This window comes from Pieris napi, chromosome 10 (assembly GCF_905475465.1).
Source record: "Pieris napi chromosome 10, ilPieNapi1.2, whole genome shotgun sequence".
NCBI lineage: Eukaryota > Metazoa > Arthropoda > Insecta > Lepidoptera > Pieridae > Pieris > Pieris napi.
In genome coordinates this window covers 9144038-9169643 of record NC_062243.1, presented here as the reverse complement: position 1 = coordinate 9169643, position 25606 = coordinate 9144038, and the positions used below count along the sequence as shown (strand labels likewise).

Below are 25606 nucleotides of genomic sequence, written 5' to 3'. Positions count from 1 at the left end.
GTTGTGTATGCATCTTTAAATTTTGTTTTTATGAACAATATATCATTAACTACATTGATATAAGTATATTTATCATAGTTACTGACTCGACGTGTGAACGTGGACAATTCGATTTAAAATAATTTACAACTGTTTTAATCTCAAAATAATTATGTATATAAAAATTAACTAGTGGATATCTTAATTAATATACATCCATTCAATGGTCCAAACGTAAAGTATTAATCTCGCTAAGTACAGCACAGCAATGATAAATAATATTTATAAAAACCAATTAAAATGCTCCCAACAAATGGTCTAAGCAAAGTTTTATGTTTCAAAATAAGCGAATGATAAACAATTGACAGTAGCCCGATACTACATTTCCTGTAGACAATGCACCAACACGACACCGGTGATAAACAGAAGATACAAACAATATTCAGGCCCCTTACTCAATGATTCAGAATTTAAACCGAAAGCGTTATTAAACCTTAATCTACCTAAGGATGCTAATATAAACATAGTTATTTTCTCTAGCGCTGTTGATGTGAAGTTGTCCTACCACGTAATACCCACGGTATTACGTGGTAGGACAACTTAATAATGAAAACGTTATCGCCTAAAATTACGTAGCCTTTCAGAAATATATATATATATTTTATATAGAAATTCTGTAGAGACTAAACAATCTTTACACCGAAAAATCTGCTGTTCGTTATTACATACATACGTAATAAATAAATAAGAACTACGTAATAAAAAAGTATGTGTAAAGTCTATCACCTCAAGCACAGAAGACGTATCACCTACTTGCCCATTAGAAAAACAAATGACCACGAAACAGGTTGGTTTTATATTTAATACTAGCCGTTTCGCGCCCGCTTTGCTGGACGAATTAAAAAAAAAATTATGTTTCATTATTTTATTTTTTTTCATATTTTTATTATTCTTCTTTTTAACTTCCCGCTAAGAAAATTGAAATATTTCGAAAATCGAGTTTTTAACAGATGTTGACGTTTTGCGGTTCTAGGAAGCCTCTTTTGTTTTTATTAGCGGGAAAAATTTTCATAAAAGTAAAACAGAAATAAAAAAATGAAGGAACGTTGGAATTAAAATCCATCTAGGAAAAATTTCGCATCGAATGGTGGTAGTTTCATGTCGATACGATCAGTGGTTTAAGCGTGAAAGAGCCTCAAACGAACACCATTTTCTTTTTATATATATAGATTACCTACCACATACGGTACGTTAACTGTATTGTCAAAATATTTAGAAACTTCGAACATTTTAATGTATATTTGTGAAATCCGGGCAAACACGCGTCAACGCATATGTCGGTCGGCGCTCATTACATCTGCGTTATTACAGTCTTTGGTCACTGCTTCAGAGAACAAGTGGATTTTAGGGATTTAGAACAGTATAGAAAACCATATACTGGCGGGTATTAGGTATAACATGCAATGGGCTATTTGACAGTATGAATGTGTTATTGAGAGTAATCTGTATAAATATGGCTTAAAGCGTTATATGAAAATAATAATTAATTTATCGAAAAAAAACAATATTAAAAATACGTCAGCCTAGTCGAATCGACGATGGCGTAGCATGCTTAAAAAAATATGTCGAAATGACAATTAACGCACTATTAAATTATTAATTTAGACATCGGATTATATGCATTTGCATGTTTGCATATGTAAATGCATATAATTCTATTTTTACAGCATTATTGCATATTTTGGTACTTTTTCATTGATAGTGCTTATTTAAATAGTTAGGTATACGTGTTTGGCAAATATTGCTATTATCTCAACACATTTCAGTAATATACCCGATGCGATTGAGAAATTAGAAACAAAAAACTTTCCTCTATGCCTTGGAAACAATAGAAAAAATTATTGAACAGAGTAACGCCCTTCCGAGTTCACTATCGCAAAAAGTTCGTGGCAAATTAAATGCAGTTTTGTATAAAAACCCCGGTTTTGAAGGGATAAAGAAAATTGACGCGTTTATCAACGTCACCGGACAAAGTCTGCTTGAAGAGGTCTCTGCAGAAATGGCGCCAAATTTCATTTTCAGCCTATAAATTAATATTAAGTGACAAACGTCACAAGTTTGCTCAAGAAAACTTGGAAAAATATATTATTGTTTACTGTCACAAGAATTATAATAAATAAGTTTATTAATTAATTCTATGTAATAAATTATTAGTTTTATTTATTCTAATTGCATTTTTATCGTGCATATTTTATGCATATTTCGCCCTTTTTTAGTGCATATTTGCATGCATATTTTGGCATTTTGATAGTGCATATAATCCGATGTCTAATTATTATTAATTATTATTTACGTGTGTTTATATGGTACGTCATAATATGGATTTGAACGACGAGATCTTGCAAAGTAAAGCGTTTTGGCAGGTTAATATGATTAATAAATAAAGCTAATAACTGTATAGTTTCATGAAATGATTTTTAAAATCTTGTCTAATAGCCCTTATCACATCTAGAGTTGATAGTTCGTATAATACTGATACTCCAAATATACTTTATTAATGATTGGGTGTGAAATAGATATTGTTTTATCCAATCGAACCCAAGACCTTTATGTTATGAGTAACTAATAAGCGTTATTGAACCACGGCAGATTGATGCTTGCCTTCAATTTTTATGAGACCGTCAAAAAATTTAATTTAGGTATAATCCCAAATTAAATCAACATTTATAGTTATTTCCTGTGTTTAGAATCAAACCTTGCTTTTTAACCTAAATTCTCCCAGGTTGACATTGATTGAATAATTAAACTAAAGTATTAAAATATATCTAAAATTGGTGTTTCCTATCATCTAAAGGGTAAAGTATGTAACCACTGTAATAATTAAGTCTAAATTAGGACTATGCAAACGTTAATATACCTATATTTTAGTAAACGTAGTAGTAAAGTTTACTAATTTGGTAATTTACCAGTTTTTGTAAACGAATAATTTAAATAAACTTTTATTAAATTATGTTAGACCTTCATATAACGCACCTGTGAATCACATGCTATGTGTACAGTGTGACTAATATATTTACTATAATTATTATCATTAGCTAAGGTATCATATACCTATTTATGAAGTTCGATATTTCAAGGTAATATCGAACTTCAATATATTCAGAATACGTATTTTGTACGTACATCTAGAGTTGCTTATGTAAGGGTAATATAAAAAATTTACACAATTTTCTCTATGGCCTTCTGTCCCTGACACAAATCTTTGATTTTTCACTCTATGATAGGCTGTTTCCTCGAAGTTTTCTGTTGCCGTACTAGTAGTGTATAACCGAGGTCGAAACTTTTTTCCCGATATCCCAAGTTTAACCACAAGGCTAATACTGCTCTTAGTTAAAATATGATTATGTACTTACGTAATAAGTTAACTATTTACCTAGTTTTAGTAAGTTAAACGCCTCAGCTATCCTACCGTCTACCCTTTTTGATTTTGAATAATATTTTCTGTAGATGAAAAGACAAACATAAATAATTTATATATTTAAGTGCATTACATGTAGTTCATGTATGTTATTTAATAATCTGAGTTATTCATTTACAATGAGTCGCAGCTATAAGTTGATATCTTCATAGTCCAGTGAGTGTACACGCAACCATCTGAATGGAACTGAAAATTCCAACGTATCCGCATACCACACACGAGAAAAGTGCCATGGTAATTTTCTTGGCTCTTCGTAAGCGAAATATTGCTTGTCTACTTAAATCGCATAAGATTTTAAGTGACTCGCAAAGTTCCTTGGAAGATTCAATTTTAAACTAAAGACCTCGGTCGCGGCGAGGCAATAATTGTTACGTGTTGAAAAGTGCTAAACAAATTAACGATGGAAATTGTCTGTCATTGATGCAAACAAAACATCAAGAAAATGAAAAGTAAATAGGGAAACCTGAGGTTTCCCTGGCGTTTTCTCTCCATTACGCACTTTCGCTTTGGCGGATAAGCGAATATGGATAATCGCTTAGCACAGTAGTTACTTCATAATATGGGATTGCTAAATTACTATTCACGCGTGACGGATGATATTAAGTAGTTACTATATTAATTTACTATGATTTGAAATCCACTTCCAGACGTTTGTTTATTAGGCCAGTCATTATAGACATTCGAAATCGAAAATTTGATAATAATTCCAAAAGTTTTCAAACTTCGGTCAAGTGAATGGTACATTGGGACGACAATAAATCTCATTTTGCAACCTTGTCCACAGTCCGGAACATTGTTAAAATTGCAATTAAATTAATTTTTGCTGTATGGTCGTGAAAAAAATTCCAAAAGTTCTGCAAACTTGGGGAAGTTTTCGATATAATATTTCATATCACGTATAAAATTTGCAACCAACCTAAGTGTACGGAACATTTTTTGTTATTTATTTTATTTTCGATATATCTGTCAAATTTGCAGAACTTTTGGAACGTTTTCCTTCAGTTTAATAAAGAAAAACATTAATTTTTAATAACAAAAAATGTTCCGTACACTTAGGTTGGTTGCAAATTTTATACGTGATATGAAATATTATATCGAAAACTTCCCCAAGTTTGCAGAACTTTTGGAATTTTTTTCACGACCAAAACTTATTTTTAACAATGTTCCGGACCGCAGAGCAGGTTGCAAAATTTTATAGTTTGTTTTAATACCACTCCCGACCTTACATCAAAATTTGAAAACTTTTGGAATTATTATGAATTAATTGTCTTGACTGACTGGTCTATATTACATATTTACGATAAGATCTTAGTTGTGATGAAAATTAATTTAGTAATTTAGATTTTAGAGCATTATTTAACGTAGCATCAGTGAGTAAGTATACACTTACTACTTACGTTAGTCCTTGTAGTAAATTCAGGTATCACTCAAACATTTGTCACGAAGTTAACAAGGATAAACACTTCAACCTATCGCCATTAGTTTCAACATAATACGTTTAATTGTACATTCAAATGCCATTAATTCTGATCAAGTATGGGCAATTCGGGTTACATGAATAATTAATATTGCACAACATGTGAATCTTCACGTAATCTTTGTCATAACAATGAAGGCCTGTCGATACATTTTTGTAACTATTGTTTTAAATGAAAAAAAAAGCCAAATGTAGATCAAAACAAGATCACGACTGTGGAATTAGTTCGATGATAGTACTAGCTCCCATTGTTTTAAACAATAATGAATAAAAACTACAATGATGAGGTGAATTAATTCAAGTTTTATCATTTCCAGATGGCGCACAAAGTGCTGGGATGCATATTACTCCTGGCCCTGTTTTCAGAGGGTAAAGAAAAATCAAGATGGTCACGACAGTTGAGCTCATACACAGCTGATATTAGTGATTGGGTTCCTCTACCAGGCCCGGTGGACCAAGAACCACAGCAAATTAGACGTCAAGCAATTGCAGAACCAAGAATCCTATCAGAACCCTTCCCGGGGTTTGCTAGATCAAACGGTTTTGGCCAAGAGGAATTCCCGCCACGCCCCCTCTTTAATTCCCAGCCAAACAGACAACTGTATCTTCAAGCAGTTCCATCCGCCCCTCAAAACTATCTCAGCGACCAAGGATTTGGACAAGGCCTGAAATTCGGACTTACACAACCGAACTTTCCTTTCAGTCAAGGATTTGTCTCTCCCAACTTTAATTTTGATGGTATTCCACAAATTAAAGCAAGACCGCCAGTTATATCTCCTGTTAAATTTGATAATTTTGCAAAGCCAATTCAACCACAAGCGAAACCTTTCTTAGGTTTACCAGCAAAACCTAAGCTTGAATCGCCCAAGTTTGTTGATGGGTATAGAGTAGAAAACAATAGTGAAATTGGTATGAAAAAGAAAGCTCCTACTTTACAGAAAGTGAAATTTGAAAGCTTTGAAAAGCTGAAAGAATCTACAGTACAAAGCAAACCAAAGTCTGAAAGAGAAGAAGTTCAGTTACTGTATGTTCCAGTGGAGTCTTTGAATAGAGGACAATTTAATTTCAGGAGTCCACTGACATCTGCTCAAGCTGTCAACACAGATTTTTACAATCAAAACCCACGAGTGCCTCCACTACGACAAAATCTCGCAGCCGAATTTCAAAGGCCGTTGCAGAAACCTTTGGAATCTTACAACTCTCAAGAGGCTTTGAATGATTTTAACAGACAACTAATAGGATTCGAACGTGAAAGTTCTAAATTTTCAACACTAACTTCTCCTTTCCCAACCGTTTCATCTACAACGCCTCAGCCGAAAAAACTAAAGCCACATCAACCACCGCTTGCTATATTCTTATCCCCAGAAAACAAACAAGATAGTGTTAAAGTGGGAGATGTATTACTTTCGCTCAAAAGTGCCGATACAGTACCAGTTTTAGATTCAGTCAACCCTTTAAATGCGCCAAAAGTATTTATAGGACCATCAAACTTAACTCCACCAGAAAACTTTGTAAAATTTGATTTACCGTATTTATCAAACATAGAAAATATTGATAAAAAATTACGCCAACTTCCATTTTTTGTAGCCCCATTAAGCTACAGCACCCCGCAAGGTTTTGCAAAAATTCCATTCCCATCACCTCATGTTGGATCTGTAGTAATCAACTCACAAATAAGAGACTCACCAAAAGCGCCTTCTCCACAAACTTTTCCAGACTCCTACAACGTTCCATACGTCCGCCAACAACCACAAGTCTACCAGCAGTATCAAACACAAAACACAGGCACACAAAAACCTCAAATTAGCTATTACAGCACCGTTGCTCCAAAACCAATTACACCCCCGGTTAATAACCAAAACTACTACTCAATTGAACAGCAAACAGTAAGTACTTTAGCACCACAACCTACCCCAAAGGAACCTTCACAAAATGTGCAAAGTTCGGTAAAACCCGAAGCATACTTCTTAGGAAATTATAGAGACCAGTACAATTCTAACCAATATGTAAATTTTCCCAGCGAAGTACACCAACAATTCCCACAACCAGCCCAAGCCTACAATATTCCACCTCATGTAGAAACGACTACAACCCCCAGGACCACTGTCTCCACAACAACTAAATCTTCCTCAACGTATCCAAGCCAACTGCTGGAAACACATAATCCATATTCCATAAATCATGCTTTCCACTTCAACACGCCTGTCGATTATCAAAACTTTTTTGAAGAGTACAAAGAACCAAAAGTAACTCCTGGAGCAACTTCTCCACCCGCAACAGAATCTGCAACAATTCCGTCAACTGAAAGGAACGTTGTTCAGACCCAAAGTTCTAAAGGCAAATATTCTCAGAACTATATTAAAAACTATTCGCCTGAAATCCATTATGAATCTGAAATACACTCGAGACGTCCTATTTACAACACAAAAGAGTATACAACGAACATTCAAAATGAACTTATTACACCAACAGAGCGTAACGTACAAAAACCAAAAGATTCCTTCTACAAAAATGAAGAAGTGGTTGAAAATAATAACGCGGCACAGATATATAAAGAAAGCGTTGAATCAAAAGAAGCAGAAGATGTCAATAAACAAGCTCCGACTATAAGTGATTATACTTCTGAATCTACGCCTGAAGTTTACGAATCAGCTAAAATACAGACTTCACAATACGGCCTTTACGATACAAATTATAGTAATGAAAATATTCAACAAACGGAATCAAGTTCTACGACAACCACAACGACTACAACCACTAGAAGGACTCCATTAAGAACTAGGGGACGTCCTCGGTACACAACTGCGAGACAAGATTCTAATGATTACACTACGCGGCCTACAGTCACTAGAAGACCTTACAGAGAAAGAAGACCAGCACAAACAAAGTCTAGATACGAGCCCAACAGAATATCTACTGAAAAAGCCATTAAGGATGAGTCTGATACGACAGAGGGTACATCAAAAGTCACAAGAACTAGGGGTCGAATTCATTATAGGCCAACAGCAGGCGACGATAACTCTGAAAAACACTCTAAACAAAAAGATGATTTAGCTTATCAACGGGACATCCTTCACCAAAATTATCCTGTGACTCTTATGGAACGGACAAGCACTGTTGACATTGAGGCTATTACTGAACCAACGGCCAAACAACAAATAACCAATTCCGTTGATGACTTTAAAACATATGACACAGAAAACGCCTACACTAATGATAAACTATCTATTACAGAGCGCGACCCTGCAACTCCTGAACTAACAAAAGAGACTGATACACCGAAAGAATCTTCTGTAGAATTGGAAAGTCCGTTTGTTCATGTCGATCAGATAAATGAAAATGAGGACTTTGTTTACCAAGCGCGTAGTAGTGTCGCACCATCTGCTTACGGCTATGAAGAAGTTAAAGAACAACCTTCAGAAGATTACAAACTACAGCAAACAGATCAAGTTTATGCTACAAGTCCAGTCAGTCCAGTGACTGAACAAAACATACCCAACTACTCCGCTAACAATGAGTATTCAACAGAGCAAGAAGAGACCGCCACATTTCAAGACGTTGAAGCTACAAAGCTCAGTTTAGTACAAACTGAAGAAAAAGTAGTTGAAACTACACCATCATATAATAGAGTAAGAGTGCGACCTAGTTTAGTAAGACAATATCATCAAGTATCGTCTACAGAATCATCTAGAATAAAAACTGAGAGAAGAAAACCAACGCAGCAACCCATTACGTACAGACCAGCTTTTGACAGACGACGAACAACAATGCGAATTGAAGAAATTGAAGCAGACCTAAAAACTAAACCCGTGCATTCTCGCCCAGAATATGATAACCACAAACATCCTGTGTATAAACCAGAGCTCTCTACAGAAGCTACACTGCAATCTCAAACAACAGAAGCTGGTAATAAACGTGGTCAATTTAGACGGAGGCGACCAGTCTACACTACGACTTCTACGGAACCTGCATCTAGAAGACCCTATGAAGTAAAAAACAGATTCCGGGGTCGACGGCCAACAGACAAGCCAACAGATAAGCCTGAAGTACAAACAGAAATTTCAGCTACATCAACGTCCACAGGTCCTCTTTACAACCGTTATAATCATCGAACTAAACTATCTGAGCGGTTTAATAAGAAGCCTGAGCAAGAGGTAGCAATTACTGAAGACCAAGAATCAAATTACTCAATTAACAGGCCCAAATACGCTTCGCCAGAATCTGATAAATGGTCACCTAAAATTTCAAAAGATTCCTTTAAGCCTTATAATCCTAATGAACTCGAAGATGATACAAAACCAGAAACAAAGCATGTAGAAGACGAATTAGATATAATAACTGCAAGAAACGAATATGAGGATATTTTGATATCTGTAACACCTGCGACTAACAAAAATAACAGAGTAAACAAAAAAATCGCAGATATTCCGCCAACTTTGGAAGCATATGTTGAACAAAGTAAAGTATCCAAAACTGAAGCCAGTGACCCATCGTCTACATTCGAAACGATGTTAGAAGAAGTAATGAAAAGCTTGGAAGAACAGGATGAAGATGAATATACGAACAAGGTTATGAAACACAAAGGAGGTGAAATCGGAGAAATACCTCCTGAAAAAATCATTTCATCAGGCGTAAATTATTCTTTGAAATCAACTACTCCCGTCCAAGAAGAAACGACAACAACAGCGTATCAAACAACAACAACAGAAGAACAGACTCAGGAAAATTTTGAGGTAAATTCAATTAGAAAAAAATATTATTAACTTAAAATAATAATAAATACCTACTTAGAATAGATACTATAAAAGCTTTTGTTTTTATATTTCAGTTGGAATCGAATCCTTCAAACCGTCGTCGCGGATTCTGGAAAAAAGTCAAAGTACGCCCTTTAACAGAGTCGTTTGAAGTAGCTGAATCACAATATTACCCAAATACAGTCAACACGCTTGGTCAGAGCATATCCAAAACATTGGATAAATCCGGTGAAAATACAAAGAAGAAAATCAAGGTAACAACATACAAACCCAGTTATCAGTTCATAAAAGATTTCTTTGAAAACGAAGAAGATATTTACGATGTGTCACCTGATATTGATATACCCAGAATTAATGCAACTCACCAACTTAAAGCACACGCTGAAAAATTAATACAAATTACAACAGAATCAACTACATCAAAGGAAACCAGTGCTAGTAGTGTTAATCCTGGTGATATGGATTGGGGTACCGGTTCACCAGACCCTACCTTTGAAGATGCATCACTTTACACTGAAGCTACTCAGCCCACAATAGATAGATCTGATGGTTTTAGTTTCATGGAATACCTATTTGGCATGACTTCTGATGATGAAGTGCAAAGAAAAAGAGAAATAGAGGAAGTAATAACTAAAAGTCCTGATCCAGAAACAGAAGCAACAAAAGGCACAACTGAGACCTATATACCCGACGAAATAACTGCAGAAAAAATGACAGAAACATCAGCTACTGAAATTCAGAGAAATACTACAGAAACTTCAATTGAAATGGAAAATTCATCGATATCAAGCTTCATGAATCCTTCAAATATCATTAGTACATCAATGTCAACAGAAGTCTCCCACGAAACGGAAATCTGTTTTAGGGGCAAATGTATAAAGACAAAGAAAGACCTGTTATAAAGTGGTGTAAGTTCAAACATAGTGTAACACTAGTAAAATTGTGAAAAGACACTTCTATAGACTATACTTTAATGAAATCTTGTAAATAGTGATTACTCTTTACTTGATTTCATTTTGATGCCTTATAAATGGTTTAAAATAAAATATGTGCTTTCATACTTCTATACATATACCATACTTGTACTTTATTTTTGGTGCTTAATTGAAAGTGAAAATAATTATTATTTCTTAGTAATTTAAAGTTGTAGGACAAATATTAGGTGAAGTATTACACTTTTTTGGTAATTTACATTTTATAAAATTCAATACATAAGCACAATGTTACGATGTAAATCTAAATCATCATTTAGACATAACATTTTGAAGGTTAGTGGCATTCACTATTGCTATGTAAATAATATTATTAACTACTCTAAGATTTTATATTTTTGTATTATATTTTTGACTGATTTGTAATCAATTTTAGTATAAGTTTATGATACCCTATTTATTATTTAAACTATTAATTATTTCTTATTAGGGTATTTCAGACACAGTGTCTGTACCCCACCCAAAGGAATATCTGTTAAATAAATACAGTAGTTGATTTCTGTGAATGTGTATTTGTAATAAAACATTAATAAATTAATATTTTCATTTCATACTAAGATAGTAGTCCTGTACAGCTTTTAAAGTGAAAAGCAATAAAATTATCATTTTTATAATTAAAAATAATCAATAATAATATATGAAACTGTACCTTTAAATATACTTATTGAAATTGTAATTTTTCACTCTAACCAGTTCCAACAGTAAAATGAGTGGCAGACAGTTTCTTGCCAGTTCTACTTACCTGCTCTACGCCCTTGACTTGTGAACTGGTAGTAAATGTAAATTTACAATTAATTTAACTTCTTTCTGAAAATTCATAAGTGTACTTGTTTACCTACATGAATAAAGATATTTGAGTTTAACCTAAGATCTAACAAATACATAAGTACAGAATATATCCACACCAAGTATCCCAAATGTAACTAAAGAAATAATATGGAAGACAATGCTTGCATAGAACCTACAGAATATGTCATACAACACTGGACATAAAAAACTACTGATGGTAAGTCTATGAATGGTAAGTCTTAGTAAAAAGATTTTAGAAAGCCAAAAAAGTAATGATTACAAATGTAGAAATATTATTGCAGTATGAAAACTAAAATTACCATTAATATTTTCAAATGTCTAATCTTGAGATGTAAGAATTCAGCCTACAATTTCACAATCATCATCATCAACAAAGCCACCATTAAGCGCATCATTTAAAATACTTTCTTTGTGTTTCTTTAATTCGCCATTAATAAAGGTGCGTCGCTCCTCTTTCAATTTCAACTGTGTTGCTTTTTCGTCGCTTTGACGAGGTTCCAAATTTTTTGTAAATGTGTAAATATTCATGGTAAAGTCCTCTTCAAAGATAGCAAGGTTTATAGAAGGGCCTGTCTCCACGGTACATAAGTTTTCTTGTAGCTTACCTATGTAATCAAATGATAGGTCAAAATTTGATGGAATTGGTACATATATATTCACTTTATGCAATTTATTTGGCCTCGCAACAATGTAAAGCGTATCTATGTCTGTATTGTAACAATATTCGGTATCGTACATAAGTCGATCATCCACTAAAGTTACGTATAAATAAAGTGCTAGAGAGATTTTTTGTTCACTAGTGCAGCCAAGGGCTTTCATGTCTTCTTTTATTTTAGCTTCCACATCCATGGTAATAATAGTTTTATCTTAGGGATTCCGGATTCGTTTGTTTGTTTACATTACTGTCATTACAGTTTACAAAAACTACGAAATGCAGAAAAAAACCAAAATGTCAATTGTCAATAAACACTACTCAAACTATTATGTCAATGTCAATATCTTAAGAGATAGGTTAATCAAATATCAGAAATTTTGATCACGCCACATTGCCAAAATTTATGTAATATTTTCATCTACGAAGAATGGATTTATATATAATTTTGATAATTTAGGAAAATAAAGTAATGCCAATGTAATGTCAATTATAACAAAAATATCAAGTAACCAGTCGCTATATCTAACTTGAGAGACATCTATTGTTTGTAAATAAAACTATGTACATAATGTTTATGGTTTACATCGGAGTAGTTCGTAAAACTTTAAATAGATGACACCGTAGTATTTTGTTAATGTAGTTATTGCTAATTAATTACATCCACAAAATTGTTATTATTAAGAGGTTGCAAATTATACCTTCCACGATGTAAACAAAATTTTAAGTTTTTGTTTATATATGAGCAATTTATATGAAAGGAAATATTTAAACTAAAGCGTGGAATATGTATTTAAATTTCGACTACTTCTATATCTGTCAGGATGGCCGAGCGGTCTAAGGCGCCAGACTCAAGGATTACCTTGCCTACTATGTAGGTGTGAGCTGTTCTGGTCCTCTCTGAGGGCGTGGGTTCGAATCCCACTTCTGACAAAATGTTTTTGTTTGCAATACATAGCATATAAATATAAATAATGAACCTTCTAGCAGTGTGTGTCCACGGGTGGTGGACATATTTTAACAATTAGGCAGGTGACCTTCCCGTTGCTACTATGAACAATAATTATACTACAAATCTTATATATCTATCTATAATTTTATATGATACCTCGCTTAAACAATATACTTTTAATAAAAATATGTTTTTGACAAATTAAAAAACCGTTAAGCCAATGTATTATTTATTATAGTATTAAGCAAGTAAAATAAAATTCAAAAACATTTCCCGTACCGGGAATCGAACCCGAGCCTCCTGGGTGAAAGCCAGGTATCCTAGCCACTAGACCATACGGGAGTCATCAAATGCTTCAAATTTTTTTAACGAAATTAACAATTTAACTTCATCATTCATTTGAATCATTAGGAACTGTTTACATATCGAAACATGAATAAAGAGAACCTAATGCTTTATTCGTTTAAACAATTGCTGTTATGACAAATTGAAATAATCAATTAAACAGCATATTATAACCACACGGTAACAATAACAATAGTACCGTTATATAGGCACACGAGAGTGATTATTACCTTAAAAAATGAATGAAACAAATACACTCTCGTATTTCAAGCGAAGTCCCGTTGGGATAACGATTTGTTTCAAGTATATCACAAAAATTACCTCCTAGTAATCAATATAAGTGATTGAAGCATTATTTCTCTGTATTAAATACGAATATACGTGTAAATTTGGATCATATTCTCTAACACAGAAACATAATTATTATTTAATATAGGTTAGCATCGCCTCCGTGGCGCAATTGGCTAGCGCGTTCGGCTGTTAACCGAAAGGTTGGTGGTTCGAGCCCACCCGGGGGCGTTAAATTTTTGTTATTTCTCCAGTAGAATGTAAGCCATTCTTATCGTTTTTTCTTTTCCAACATTATATAACGTAATTGCAAAGATAAAGGGGGTCATGAAATTCCCGATCCCTATATATATATGAAAAATAAATGAGAAGTTATTAGTTCCAGGTAAAACTCTCCTGGGTCTTTAGGTAGGTTCTTTAACGCTAATATTAATGTAGATTGTAGACTAGTAGAGATTTTACGCTCTTAAAAGCCGTACTACAAAACGTTTTATCAGGTTATTAATTTGTTTAAATAACACTGGAATGTATATTGTCCGTTTAACTAAACAAATAAAATAACTAGATACATAATAATTAACTACTGATTAAAGAATCAAAGAATATTTATTTAATTTCAAAGCAAAGATAAAAATACATGTTCTTGGCTTTTGAGTTAGCGTTTTTTGCATAACTATAATAATATAATTTAAAATTTATTTATTTTATTTAGAATTTTTAAAGATTCTAACTAAACTAAAAATTTCATATGTAGGAATATAGGGGATATAGCTCAGTGGTAGAGCATTCGACTGCAGATCGAGAGGTCCCCGGTTCAAACCCGGGTGTCCCCTTGCTTGCCTTTTTTTTATAATTATATTTTAGACAATTTATAAATATGTACATATACATATATGTATATGTAAATAAAACATACATAACTTGTATGTTTTATTTATCTCAAATATAATATTTTAAATTAATTAAAATATTTACTTGTACAATACAGTACATAAAAGGGAACATTTTTTATAAGATATTTCATTTTTTCTATTTTCTTATTCCTCACAGCCAGAACACAAATTATGTATATTTCAACGAATAAAATACAACAAGTTTATCTTAATTAACTGAATAGTATGTATGAATAAATATTATAAGTATGTATGAATTTTACATGACATTTTAAAATTAATTTATACCTATACTTTATAAAAATTATAACGATTGCATTGCTATAGCTTTCTACCCCTTTCCCAATTTGATGATACGAGTAAATATTGCATATGCCGATCTCAAAAATATAAGCCCCTTGACTATTTGCTATATTAGTATAGAACGGAATCATTTCTGCGACTCATTTATCGATCATTATTTAACGCAACGAGATCAATCTGTGCAATTATTGTTTGTAGGACGAATCCAGGACGTGCAGTAAATATTAATCTACGGACTTGGAACACATTAAATGCCACGGCACTGGTGCTAATGTAAATTAACTTTACTGATGTTATAAATTTATCTAAAAAATAAATATCGATTTAAAGTATCAAACTATACCCGTTACTTACATAACATGTATAAAACATAACTAGTATTGTTACTTTTATTGTGCATCAGAACCCAAACTACACGACAACAGACCAATGAAAACAGCGTTAAGTAAATATTATTAGTTCTTAGACATATACCACCATTTTAATCAGTCTTACGTAGCAGTCGTGGCCGAGTGGTTAAGGCGTCTGACTCGAAATCAGATTCCCTCTGGGAGCGTAGGTTCGAATCCTACCGGCTGCGAATCTCTTTTATATATTTAATTTATTAAATAATTTTTTTTTTTTTTATTAGTAATATAAATAATATTTTCGAAAGTTATTTAATATAGTATTGCTACTTCTAAAATTAATCGGGTTCATTATAGTATTTTTTTAATTTCAAAATGTAGTGATGAATAAAGTTTGCTAAATAATATCCAGTATTTAGAAGAGTAAATTAATTAGGAGTACCGTATTAAGTGTGCGATTCTGAACCAGAGGTCAAGCATTCGTACCACTGGAAATGTTTTACGCCCTTTTGTCTTATTTCATAGTTGTACGCTAAAGGAACATATCACGGAACCAGTTTTCTAAGATGAGAATATCTATTTTGAAGTGAAACTTCTTAAGGCGCATGAGGGTAAAAAAAATTGTCAAAGAAAAGGGAGAAAGCCATTGAGAGAGAGTGAGAAAGGGTAAACGTAGCATGAAGCAACACGCTATTGGTTGCTGTATTCGTTTAGTAGTTACATAATAATTGCGCTATAATAATCGAGCAAATGTTATATTATTTATTGTTAATAAATAGAGTGATTAACTTAGCATTAGGTCTATAGAGATAGTTTTATTGTTTACCCCACATGTTAAAGTTAGTAAGTAAATATAAATACACAAGATTTTTCTTTAATAAAGATGTGCTAGTACAAATTATATATTAATAAAGGTGTGCTTGTATAATATTGTTGTCTATTTTTGAAAATGTGGACATAAGTTAGCAATTATGATAATAATGAATTTGTTATATTATTTGGTAATTGTTACCATATTTATGGTGGTATTTCTATATACATAACAACAACTTATTTTAGTTCAGGTTTTAATTAGCCTTAGTATTATTCATAGAATGACTGGCAAAATTAAATTATGGGATTTGGGCAGCTTAAATACTCAATACAATAATTAATTACAAAGAAGTTTCACTTCTGACATGTGTACTTTGTACGCAAGCACTTTTTTCTATAACTTCTGCTTCTATACTTACCCTCCACTTAGAATTTTCACTTAACCGTTTCGCAACAACGCTCCCAGATGACCCCGCACCAACAATAATAAAGTCGTACTTCTCATTACAGAAATGTTTGTTCTCTGTGTTTTCAAATTGTGGCTTTCCATACAAATTAACTATGAGATTTAGGAAAGCGTATCCAAAATAAGAACAGGCAGTTAAATTAGAATCGGGAAGGCACACATTTGACAAATCAACCGGTTCCCACATTATAAGACAAATTTTATTCAGCGATTGGAAGGTTTTATTTAAATAATTGTTTATATGTGAACTGAATTACATGTAATCGATAATGACTTAATTACGGATGAATTATTTAATAATTAAATATTTATTTATTTTTGTGTACCAACTACTATTTTATAATTACTCCCTAATCGCTTTAATTTATTTGATACTTTAATTGAAATTTTTAATTAAGAGATAATAATAAATTAATTTTATCATACTACGTGTGGCATTATAATTAGGTATTTATTTTCTTTACATTATATGAAACAAAGTCGTTTACCACTGTCTGTACGCTTTTAAACTTTGCTTAAAAAAGTATGTGACAATGCTATCGTTGTCACATAACGGTAATGGTAAAAAGGTAATGCCTTAACCCCATCCCGCGTCTGAGGGCAAAACGGTGACTGTTCTAAGATGACGTCTTTCTTCTAGTATCCGATATTTTAAGTGTTACTCAATATTTGATTTAATAGCAATTTCATTTTACGGAAAGATGTAAACAGGAATGTCTGCACAAAAGAGAACTATATCCACGCAAGAGAACCATATCTGGATACCGATACAAAGACGAAACAAGGATGAAACGCACATGCTAGATTCTCAAAATCTTTTTTATAACACTTCGATACGCAGTTCAAATATTTTAATGGGTAGATAGTTTGGATTGCGCCCAAGTGTGAGCAGACTTTTATGCTGAAATTAGTATGGCTTAAAAGATCTCCTGAATTAACATGTAACGATTTGCGTACCCTTTTGCTTGGACACACAGTAAATTAAGATGAAAATAACTATAAGTTCGAAACCTTCTATTAAGGCCGATTTACATTATCTTAGTGTTTAGGAGAGTGCTTTAGGATAGTACTTTAGTTGAAACATGTAAACGCTACTTGCTTTAGTACGGTTCTACTTGACTTTCATGTTGAATCAAAATAGAATCGCTTTTTATTTTTGTTTCAAGTGATACCACTGCCGCGCCCGCGCACCCCCCGAGATCTTCCCTCGTTGCGTGTAAACACGTAATTTAGTAAAATCTTTAGGAGAGTGCATAAGTGCCGTGAAACGCGTGTGTGTTTTTTGATTTTTAAAGATGGCTAAATGGTCGGAAGATACAACTATCAAATTGTGTATGAATATGTTGTTCACGAATGTTTGTGGAACGTTAAAAGCAATTTATAGAAAAACAAACAGGCTAGGCATTCGGCATACACTGCCTTAAAAGAAGCTATATTATTTATTATTTATATTTAGTTTATTTATTTCGAATAAAATCTCGTCTTCTATTTATTCCATAACTACAGTTAGTATTTTGCGTAGAATAGAGCGTGTTTGCCGACGTCGTTGCGCGTTCATTGTGGCGCTGTAATGATACTCTACTGGAATAAATGTAAACGTTCACTCGCAACGCACTAAAGCACTAAAGAACTTGCCTTTCAAGTTGTACTAAAACACCGAGAAAGAAGCTAAGCCGTAAGCAAAGTCCTAATTCAAGTCAGTCTAGGTACTTATTTCATTTTCTATTTTATTATGGAACTGGCTCATCCTTATCCGTAATTAACTCATTACCGATTACATGTTATTCAGTTCACATATAAGCAATTATTTAAATAAAACCTTCCAATCGCTGAATAAAATTTGTCTTATAATGTGGGAACCGGTTGATTTGTCAAATGTGTGCCTTCCCAATTCTAATTTAACTGCCTGTTCTTATTTTGGATACGCTTTCCTAAATCTTATAGTTAATTTGTATGGAAAGCCACAATTTGAAAACACAGAGAACAAACATTTCTGTAATGAGACGTACGACTTTATTATTGTTGGTGCCGGGACATCTGGGAGCGTTGTTGCGAAACGGTTAAGTGAAAATTCTAAGTGGAGGGTAAGTATAGAACCAGAAGTTATAGAAAAGTAGATATTCTAATCTTAAAACACTGGTTCCGTTACGATGTGTTTCTTTACCGTACAAGCTAGACTTTGAAATAAAACAGAAAGGGGAATAACTATTTCAGGGGTTCAAAATTAAAAATTCAAAAATTCAAAAATCATTTATTCACGTAGGTAACACAATGTACACTTGTGATTCGTCATTAAAGAAATAAATATTAATGCTTCTAATTTTACATTTACTGCCAGTTCTCAAATCAAGGGCGTAGAACGGAAGAGAAGAACTGGCAATAAACTCTCCGCCACTCTTTTTAATCGCCATGTTTTTTTTTTACACAACGTTTGTAGGAGCTGCTTCCATTACACCATGTTCCACATGACATTTTAAGTAATTAATAATAATAACATAAATAAAAACAAAGACTTGTCCCCTATCAGCAGGAGGCATGGTGAAATAGGAGCACGCACTTACATTCTCGTGGGAACAACACGCAAACACATAGTTCGAAGTCTTCGAACGCTTGACCTCAGTTTCAGTATCGCACACTTAATAAGGTACTCCTAATAAAACTGAAATGATAAATATTAGATTATAATTTTAAAAATAAATTACGTTGGCAACCCTACTGAGGAAAACCGAAAAACTAATTAATTTAACTCCTAATTAATTTACTCTTCTAAATACTGGATATATAGCAAACTTAAACTATCAGCACATTTTAAAATTTACAAAATACTATAATGAACCCGTTTGATGTTAGAAGTGGCAATACTATATTGATATATTCAAAGACTTTCGGAAATATTATTTGTATTGCTAATTAAAAAATAACTTCCAATTTTTTGGTCAAAACCAAAATCATTTATTCATATAGATAACACAATTTACACTTATGAACGTCAAAAAAGAAATATACATTAAATGTTTCTAATTTTGCATTTGCTGCCAGTTCTCAAATCAAGGGCGTAGAACGGAAGAGAAGAACTGGCAATAAACTTTCCGCCACTCTTTTTAACCGTCAAGTTTTTAGTTTTACACAACGTTTGTAAGGAGCTGCAACAATTACACTATGTTCCATATGGTGTGAGAGAGTATATTAAAATAAGCTGCTAACTGAAATCCTAGTTTTTGTACTAAGTGTCCGTTTCTTACATAATTATAGTTATTGCTTCTGCTCGTATGGTACACATTGTAAACACAGTACTATAATTTTATTCTCAGTATACAATAATTCTTTTGTAATATAAAATATAACTCGTGTAAAATATTATAATATATCAAAGGCAACTAAATTAAATGAAGTAATTCGATTAACCGTATGGAATGTTGACGTTTAGTTAGTTATAGCATGATCGTACAGATGGCGTGGAGTTCATTTATTATTTAAAATTAAATTTTATTAAAGAAATTAACTAACTTTTTGTAATTTTATTTATTTAAGTATCTCGATATAAGTTTTTATAGTAATACGTTGAATGTACTAAATAATAGGGTTAGTCAATATCAATATAATATAATATATCTACTATATAAAAATAAGTCGGGTTTTCTTTCCTGACGCTTTCCTTTCCACGGTTTTGCATTCGTTGGAAAGGTCTCGGGCTCCGTGACGTTTATAGCAAAGAAAATTCAGGAAAATTTCAACAGAAAAGCGGGATCAAATCATACGAATCATAACAATCATCACCAAACGAAATGTTACATAAAACGAAGCCATCTGGTGGCGAAACGAAGTTCGCTGAGTTTGGTAGTTTGATATGGATTACGGAGCCAAGCGAAGCGAACGACAGACAGCGCTTAGCCTGATTCCTGTATGTCAAAAATGTATTAGAGTGTGGCTAATGAAAGAACACAACGAAAAAGCGCGGCAAATTCAAAGTTTGATATATTTTGTGGATTAAACTAACTCGATACTTGATTTTATTTTATTATTTTTTACACTGATATAAAATTAAATACTATACGTATTTAGTCTTTTACTATTGATACTTAAAATGAGTAGCATTGCATGGAAAACAAAAGCTATATTTATTATAAAACACAACTTTATTCGGAATAATCAAATCCTGCGAAAGAAACGAAATATTCTATCAAATAAAACAAAGGTATTAACTATTCGGAAAAAATATACATATACATAATAGAAATAAAAATGAGTAATTGCATGAAGTATCAAGACAATAAATCATACTAACCTAAGAAATTCAATGACATTCTGTGTTGCCATCCGAAAGATTTAAATAATTCAATTATCTTCTTTCATAAGCCAGACTCTAGATTTTGATTTTTGACATACAGGAGTAATAGGCCGCGTTTGAACATCGTAATCTCTACACCATTACATATGTTATTTGTATGATAATTATAGGTACTCTTATTAGAAGCGGGTGGCGAAGAACCAATAGTAACAAATATTCCGAGTTTGTCTTCTGCCCTCTTAGGATCAAGTTCTGATTGGCAGTTCACCACAGAGCCTAACGGAAAAAGTTGTCTGGCAAACAATGGAAGATGTCCTTGGCCAAGGTATTATGGGCAATTTTATATTAGTTATTGTAAATTTAAATGATTAAGTAGTAAATGTAGCATGAATCCGATTTAAGTTTAATATTGAATTGGTACGTACAATTTGGAAGTTTATTGCCAACGTCCATACCACGTTGAATACACCGGTTCTCGTCCGATCACCGAAGTTAAGCAACGTCGGGCGTGGTCAGTACTTGGATGGGTGACCGCCTGGGAACACCACGTGATGTTTGCTTTTTGCATTTCCTTTGTATTTTATAATTAAATCATTTAGACCATTCAAGTTAGAGTATTATATAACATACTTAAGTAGACGTTAAACGTGTACGATAAGTTGTTTTTTTGTGTTGTGATTATTTCTTAGCGATTTCACAACTCGTGGTACAACGATATTTTTTGTTAAATAAATTCAATATTAAGATGTATTAATCATTTACAGAGGCAAAGGTATGGGGGGTTCGAGTTCTATAAATTCAATGTCCTACATCAGAGGCAACAGAGGTGATTACGATCACTGGGCAGAACTTGGAAACGAAGGATGGGCATACGATGACGTAAGACGGATTGTTATTAACAATAGTCTATTGCAATACATAAACATTTATTCGTACTTATTTACATGTGCTAAATAGTCAATGTACAATAGACCACTTATAAAACGTCTTTACAGTCGGATTCATTATTGGGCTTACATTATATTGAGGTGCAATCGCTTATTCCTTAGGTTTAATGCTTAATGATTTTTGTTCAATGTTGGCCTAGTGGCTTCAGGGTGGGACTCTTATCCTTGAGGTCGTAAGCTCGATCCCGGCGGTGCACTAATGGACTTTCTTTCTATTGGTCATTTAATATTCACTCGCATATGGAAGGAAACATCGTGAGGAATGTCCTTAGACCCAAAAAGTCAACGGCGTGTGTGATGTGTCAGAGACAAGAGGCCTATTAGATTGACAAATGATCATGAAATAGATATAGAAATTTAAGCCCAGACTTAAGTATATAGTTTTCGCATATTTGCCCTTGGGTTCACGCAAAAGGCATCCTACCACACCAGTTTTTTAAAACACGAAGGATAAGCTAAGCTACTTAATAATACTGGCATGGTTTTTATTATATTTAGCGTAATAACCCTATAGTAGCATCCGAGTTTCCTGTTGAGATAAAAACATTCTAATAATATCAGTTACCGTTTAAAGTATACTGTATCTTTTATAATTTGAATATTTATAGTAATGTATATATAAAACTTGCAGGTTTTGCCATATTTCAAAAAATCCGAGCGTAATCTACAACCAGAAGTCGTAGAGCCGTATTATCATGGCTTTAATGGTGAACAACCAGTTTCCAGATATCCTTACATTGACCAGCCATCAAAGATGCTTACTGCCGCTTTTATTGAACGAGGGCTGCCATTAATTGATTATAACGGAGCAGAACAAGAAGGCGTCAACCAGGCGCAAGCATTTGTCTCAAATGGTCAAAGGCGTTCCGCAAACAAAGCATTTTTAGAACCCATCAGGAATAAAACGAAAAACCTTGTTATAAAAATTAATTCTAAAGCAACTAAAATTCTCATTAAAGACATGAAAGCTTATGGAATTGAATATGAAAATAACGGCACAATCTTCACTGCGCTCGCAAGTAAAGAGGTTATTATTTCAGCAGGAGCCATAAATTCACCACAACTACTGATGTGGTCAGGAATCGGTCTCAAAGATCAGTTAGAAAGTGTTGGGATTCCAGTCGTGAAAAATTTGTCCGTTGGTAAGAATCTTCACGATCATGTCACATTTAATGGTGTCTATATTGCACTACCAAATAGAACAGCAACAAGAGTAAGTAACGAAGAAGTATTTAGGTACGTTGAAAACTTCTTTGAAATGGATCCAAAACAAAATCCATTATCTGGTAACGGACCGCTTAATACTATTGCATTTTTGAAATCAAAGCCAAATCTCAAGTACCCTGATGTGCAGTATCAAGTTGGAAGTATACATTCTTGGAGAGAATTGGTAGCTAATCTGACATCCTATTTGAAAGTACAAACTCTCCCAACAGCATTTTACGATTGCCTGTCTCCGAGAGCAGAAAACTTACAACCGAAAAGTCGTGGAGACGTGCGCCTGAATCCCAAAGACATCTACGGTTATCCTTTGATAAATCCGAATTATTTTGGGGAGGAAGTGGATTTGCTAGCTCTACTCCGCGGTGTGGATTTCATATTATCTTTGCGTCATACGAAAGCGTTTAAGGAAAGCGGAGCGTATTTTATTGAAATACCATTACCGCCTTGCGATAAGTATAAATGGGGAACGAAGGACTACTTTATATGTTTGATGAAAACTTTCACAGGAAGTACATATCATCCAGTTGGGACTTGTAAGATGGGCCCGAAGTCTGATTCAGAAGCTGTAGTAGATTCAAAATTAAAAGTGTATGGAATTGATAGATTGAGAGTAATTGATGGGTCAATAATGCCACGGGCTCCATCTGGAAATACTAACGCAGCTTGTCTTTTAATTGGAGAACTTGGTGCTGAATTCATTATTAACTATTGGACACAAAAATCTACATAATTTTCACTTTTTTAGACAGTTTTAAACTTGTCACTAAAAATTATAAAATATAATTTTGATTTAATAAATTGAGCTAGTAATCCAAAGGGTTTGTTTTATTTAAAACATTTGAATGCTGCAAAGAATAAAACGCTATAATCTTGCTATATTTTATTGCTAAATCTCTAGATTATCTACAAATGTACAAAACACGTATGAAAAATCAGTAAAATTTAACAATCCTTAATAATTCTTACAAGTACAATACTCCTTCTCTCATAATTATACAACGTTAAAATACAAAGTATAGCCAAAGTGGCGTGATAACAATGTACAAGGTTACGTCTAAAAGTCCATTTGGACAACGTAACACTAGATGGCGTTGTACGCCGTGGCGAAACAAAAACCAATAGTGGTTAAACTTTTTTCCAAAAAACGTTATAAGATAATTTCACTTCTCTGGAAGTTTAATAACTGGAATCTGTGAGTAGCCCCAATTTGTCTCGCAGTGGTTAATTAAATCTTTCTCAGCTTCCGAGAGAATTGTTAAGTCCATTTCACAGCAATCACTGAAGGGGTCCATAAAGGGATAATGTATAAGGACGCAGCTGAAGTCCAAGGCCGTTTTACTGCAACCTAACAGGTTCTTTAATTTATCCTCAGAATCCACCTGGAAACAATAACGAAAAAAGTATTATTATTTTTTCAATAAAATTGGGTTCCTAATAAACTATATGACCATGTTATGTTTGTTTTGAGATCCTTTTTATTACTTTAAAAACTCTTTGTGACTCATGATGCTCCTTTATTAAAAATTATTTATGATTCAAGATTTGTTTTTGAAATTATGTTTACCTTTATGGTATAAATTTCATTTTCCATACAAAAGGCCTGTAGAAGAACTTCTTGCATGTGAGTAGCACTGTCTCCTGGCCTTGCCTCTGCTTGAATACAGAATAGTGCTCCTCGACTATTCGTAGACAGGTATTTCAGTGCCGGCATCAGTCCTATGGTTAACCTTTTCTCTAAACAGGCTCGCCTTAGTACTGTCTCGATACATTTGCTAATTGGGCTTGAAAGAACAAAATAATTAATAAAGGGAAGAAAAAAAATAAAAAAGTTGAACTCCACGGCGGGGAATCGAACCCCGGTCTCCCGCGTGACAGGCGGGGATACTGACCACTATACTACCGAGGATTGTATCAAGAGTAACGAAAATTTCAAACGGTTGCTTTATTAAAAACATTATTAATTATAAAGAAATACATGAAAGTATATTTAATTTTTGTTGCTGAATTATGAGGATTAAAATTAAGGAATGTATCCACTTACTAAATTATTAATTACACGAGGCGTATTAGTGTAAGGAAAAGTATACAAAATATATATACATACATATATTATATATACTTTCAATGTGAAAGCTTTCATTCTTAAGTTATATTTTCTTTAAAACCTAATTATGATTTAATTGTGCAATATTGGAAAACACATTGTCTAATTTTATTCATAAAGTTCTTTTGCTAATTATCGAGGAAAAAGAGAATAAAAATATTAATTACCTTTTGGCCACAATACCACTGAAAGACTCCATTTTTACAGGAACTACTGAATCGTTGTACATTTTGGCGGTTTTTAAATTGATACTTTTCAATTTTCCACAAATTTTTGTTAATTGAAACTCGTTGCAAGTAATTTTCACTGTCACTAAGCCACAGCACACAACACAAGATCCTTTGATAAGAGACTTATTATCAAGTATCGTCGGCAATGTCACAATAATTTCACAACTTTTTACAAGCGACTAACGTTAATTCACAGCGAGAACTAAATACTCAATGGCGAGCACACACGCAATAGAGGCATTTATATAAAGACCCCACGCATGC

The 25606-nt window shown here is 33.2% G+C and overlaps 4 protein-coding genes and 7 non-coding genes across 11 annotated transcripts in view; 7 read left to right on the top strand and 4 right to left on the bottom strand.

The window, feature by feature from the left end:
- The window catches only part of LOC125052927, a 28449-nt gene extending 17231 nt beyond the window's left edge, over nucleotides 1-11218 (top strand). Inside the window, exons 2-3 of the mRNA XM_047654011.1 lie at nucleotides 5252-9667; nucleotides 9763-11218. Of these exons, the coding sequence (XP_047509967.1) occupies nucleotides 5252-9667; nucleotides 9763-10590 (5244 nt within the window). The 3' untranslated portion in view covers nucleotides 10591-11218. The remainder of the gene's footprint in view (nucleotides 1-5251; nucleotides 9668-9762) is intronic.
- On the bottom strand, nucleotides 11211-12397 carry LOC125052928. The gene is made up of 2 exons (XM_047654012.1): nucleotides 11790-12397; nucleotides 11211-11487 (listed from the first exon to the last, which is right to left on the bottom strand). The coding sequence occupies exon 1, from the start codon at nucleotides 12337-12339 to the stop codon at nucleotides 11830-11832; it is 510 nt and encodes a 169-aa protein (XP_047509968.1). The 5' UTR covers nucleotides 12340-12397; the 3' UTR covers nucleotides 11211-11487; nucleotides 11790-11829.
- A 563-nt stretch (nucleotides 12398-12960) lies between these two features.
- Nucleotides 12961-13075, top strand: Trnal-caa. The gene is made up of 2 exons: nucleotides 12961-12998; nucleotides 13031-13075. It is a non-coding gene; the product is annotated as a tRNA-Leu (tRNA).
- A 289-nt stretch (nucleotides 13076-13364) lies between these two features.
- Nucleotides 13365-13436, bottom strand: Trnae-uuc. Its single transcript has one exon. It is a non-coding gene; the product is annotated as a tRNA-Glu (tRNA).
- Nucleotides 13437-13884: 448 nt separating this feature from the next.
- Trnan-guu lies at nucleotides 13885-13958 on the top strand. The gene has a single exon. It is a non-coding gene; the product is annotated as a tRNA-Asn (tRNA).
- Nucleotides 13959-14488: 530 nt separating this feature from the next.
- Nucleotides 14489-14560, top strand: Trnac-gca. Its single transcript has one exon. It is a non-coding gene; the product is annotated as a tRNA-Cys (tRNA).
- An 861-nt stretch (nucleotides 14561-15421) lies between these two features.
- Nucleotides 15422-15503, top strand: Trnas-cga. Its single transcript has one exon. It is a non-coding gene; the product is annotated as a tRNA-Ser (tRNA).
- Nucleotides 15504-18316: 2813 nt separating this feature from the next.
- LOC125053356 (glucose dehydrogenase [FAD, quinone]-like) lies at nucleotides 18317-23815 on the top strand. The gene is made up of 4 exons (XM_047654694.1): nucleotides 18317-18633; nucleotides 21008-21162; nucleotides 21602-21716; nucleotides 22416-23815. The coding sequence occupies exons 1-4, from the start codon at nucleotides 18328-18330 to the stop codon at nucleotides 23736-23738; spliced, it is 1899 nt and encodes a 632-aa protein (XP_047510650.1). The 5' UTR covers nucleotides 18317-18327; the 3' UTR covers nucleotides 23739-23815.
- Nucleotides 21279-21397, top strand: LOC125053437. Its single transcript, XR_007117577.1, has one exon. It is a non-coding gene; the product is annotated as a 5S ribosomal RNA (ribosomal RNA).
- A 60-nt stretch (nucleotides 23816-23875) lies between the features above and the next one.
- Nucleotides 23876-25568, bottom strand: LOC125052897. Its single transcript, XM_047653968.1, has 3 exons — nucleotides 25280-25568; nucleotides 24573-24789; nucleotides 23876-24387 (listed from the first exon to the last, which is right to left on the bottom strand). Exons 1-3 carry the CDS (start codon nucleotides 25339-25341, stop codon nucleotides 24169-24171), a joined length of 498 nt encoding a protein of 165 aa, XP_047509924.1. The 5' UTR covers nucleotides 25342-25568; the 3' UTR covers nucleotides 23876-24168.
- On the bottom strand, nucleotides 24843-24914 carry Trnad-guc. Its single transcript has one exon. It is a non-coding gene; the product is annotated as a tRNA-Asp (tRNA).
- Nucleotides 25569-25606: the final 38 nt, after the last annotated feature.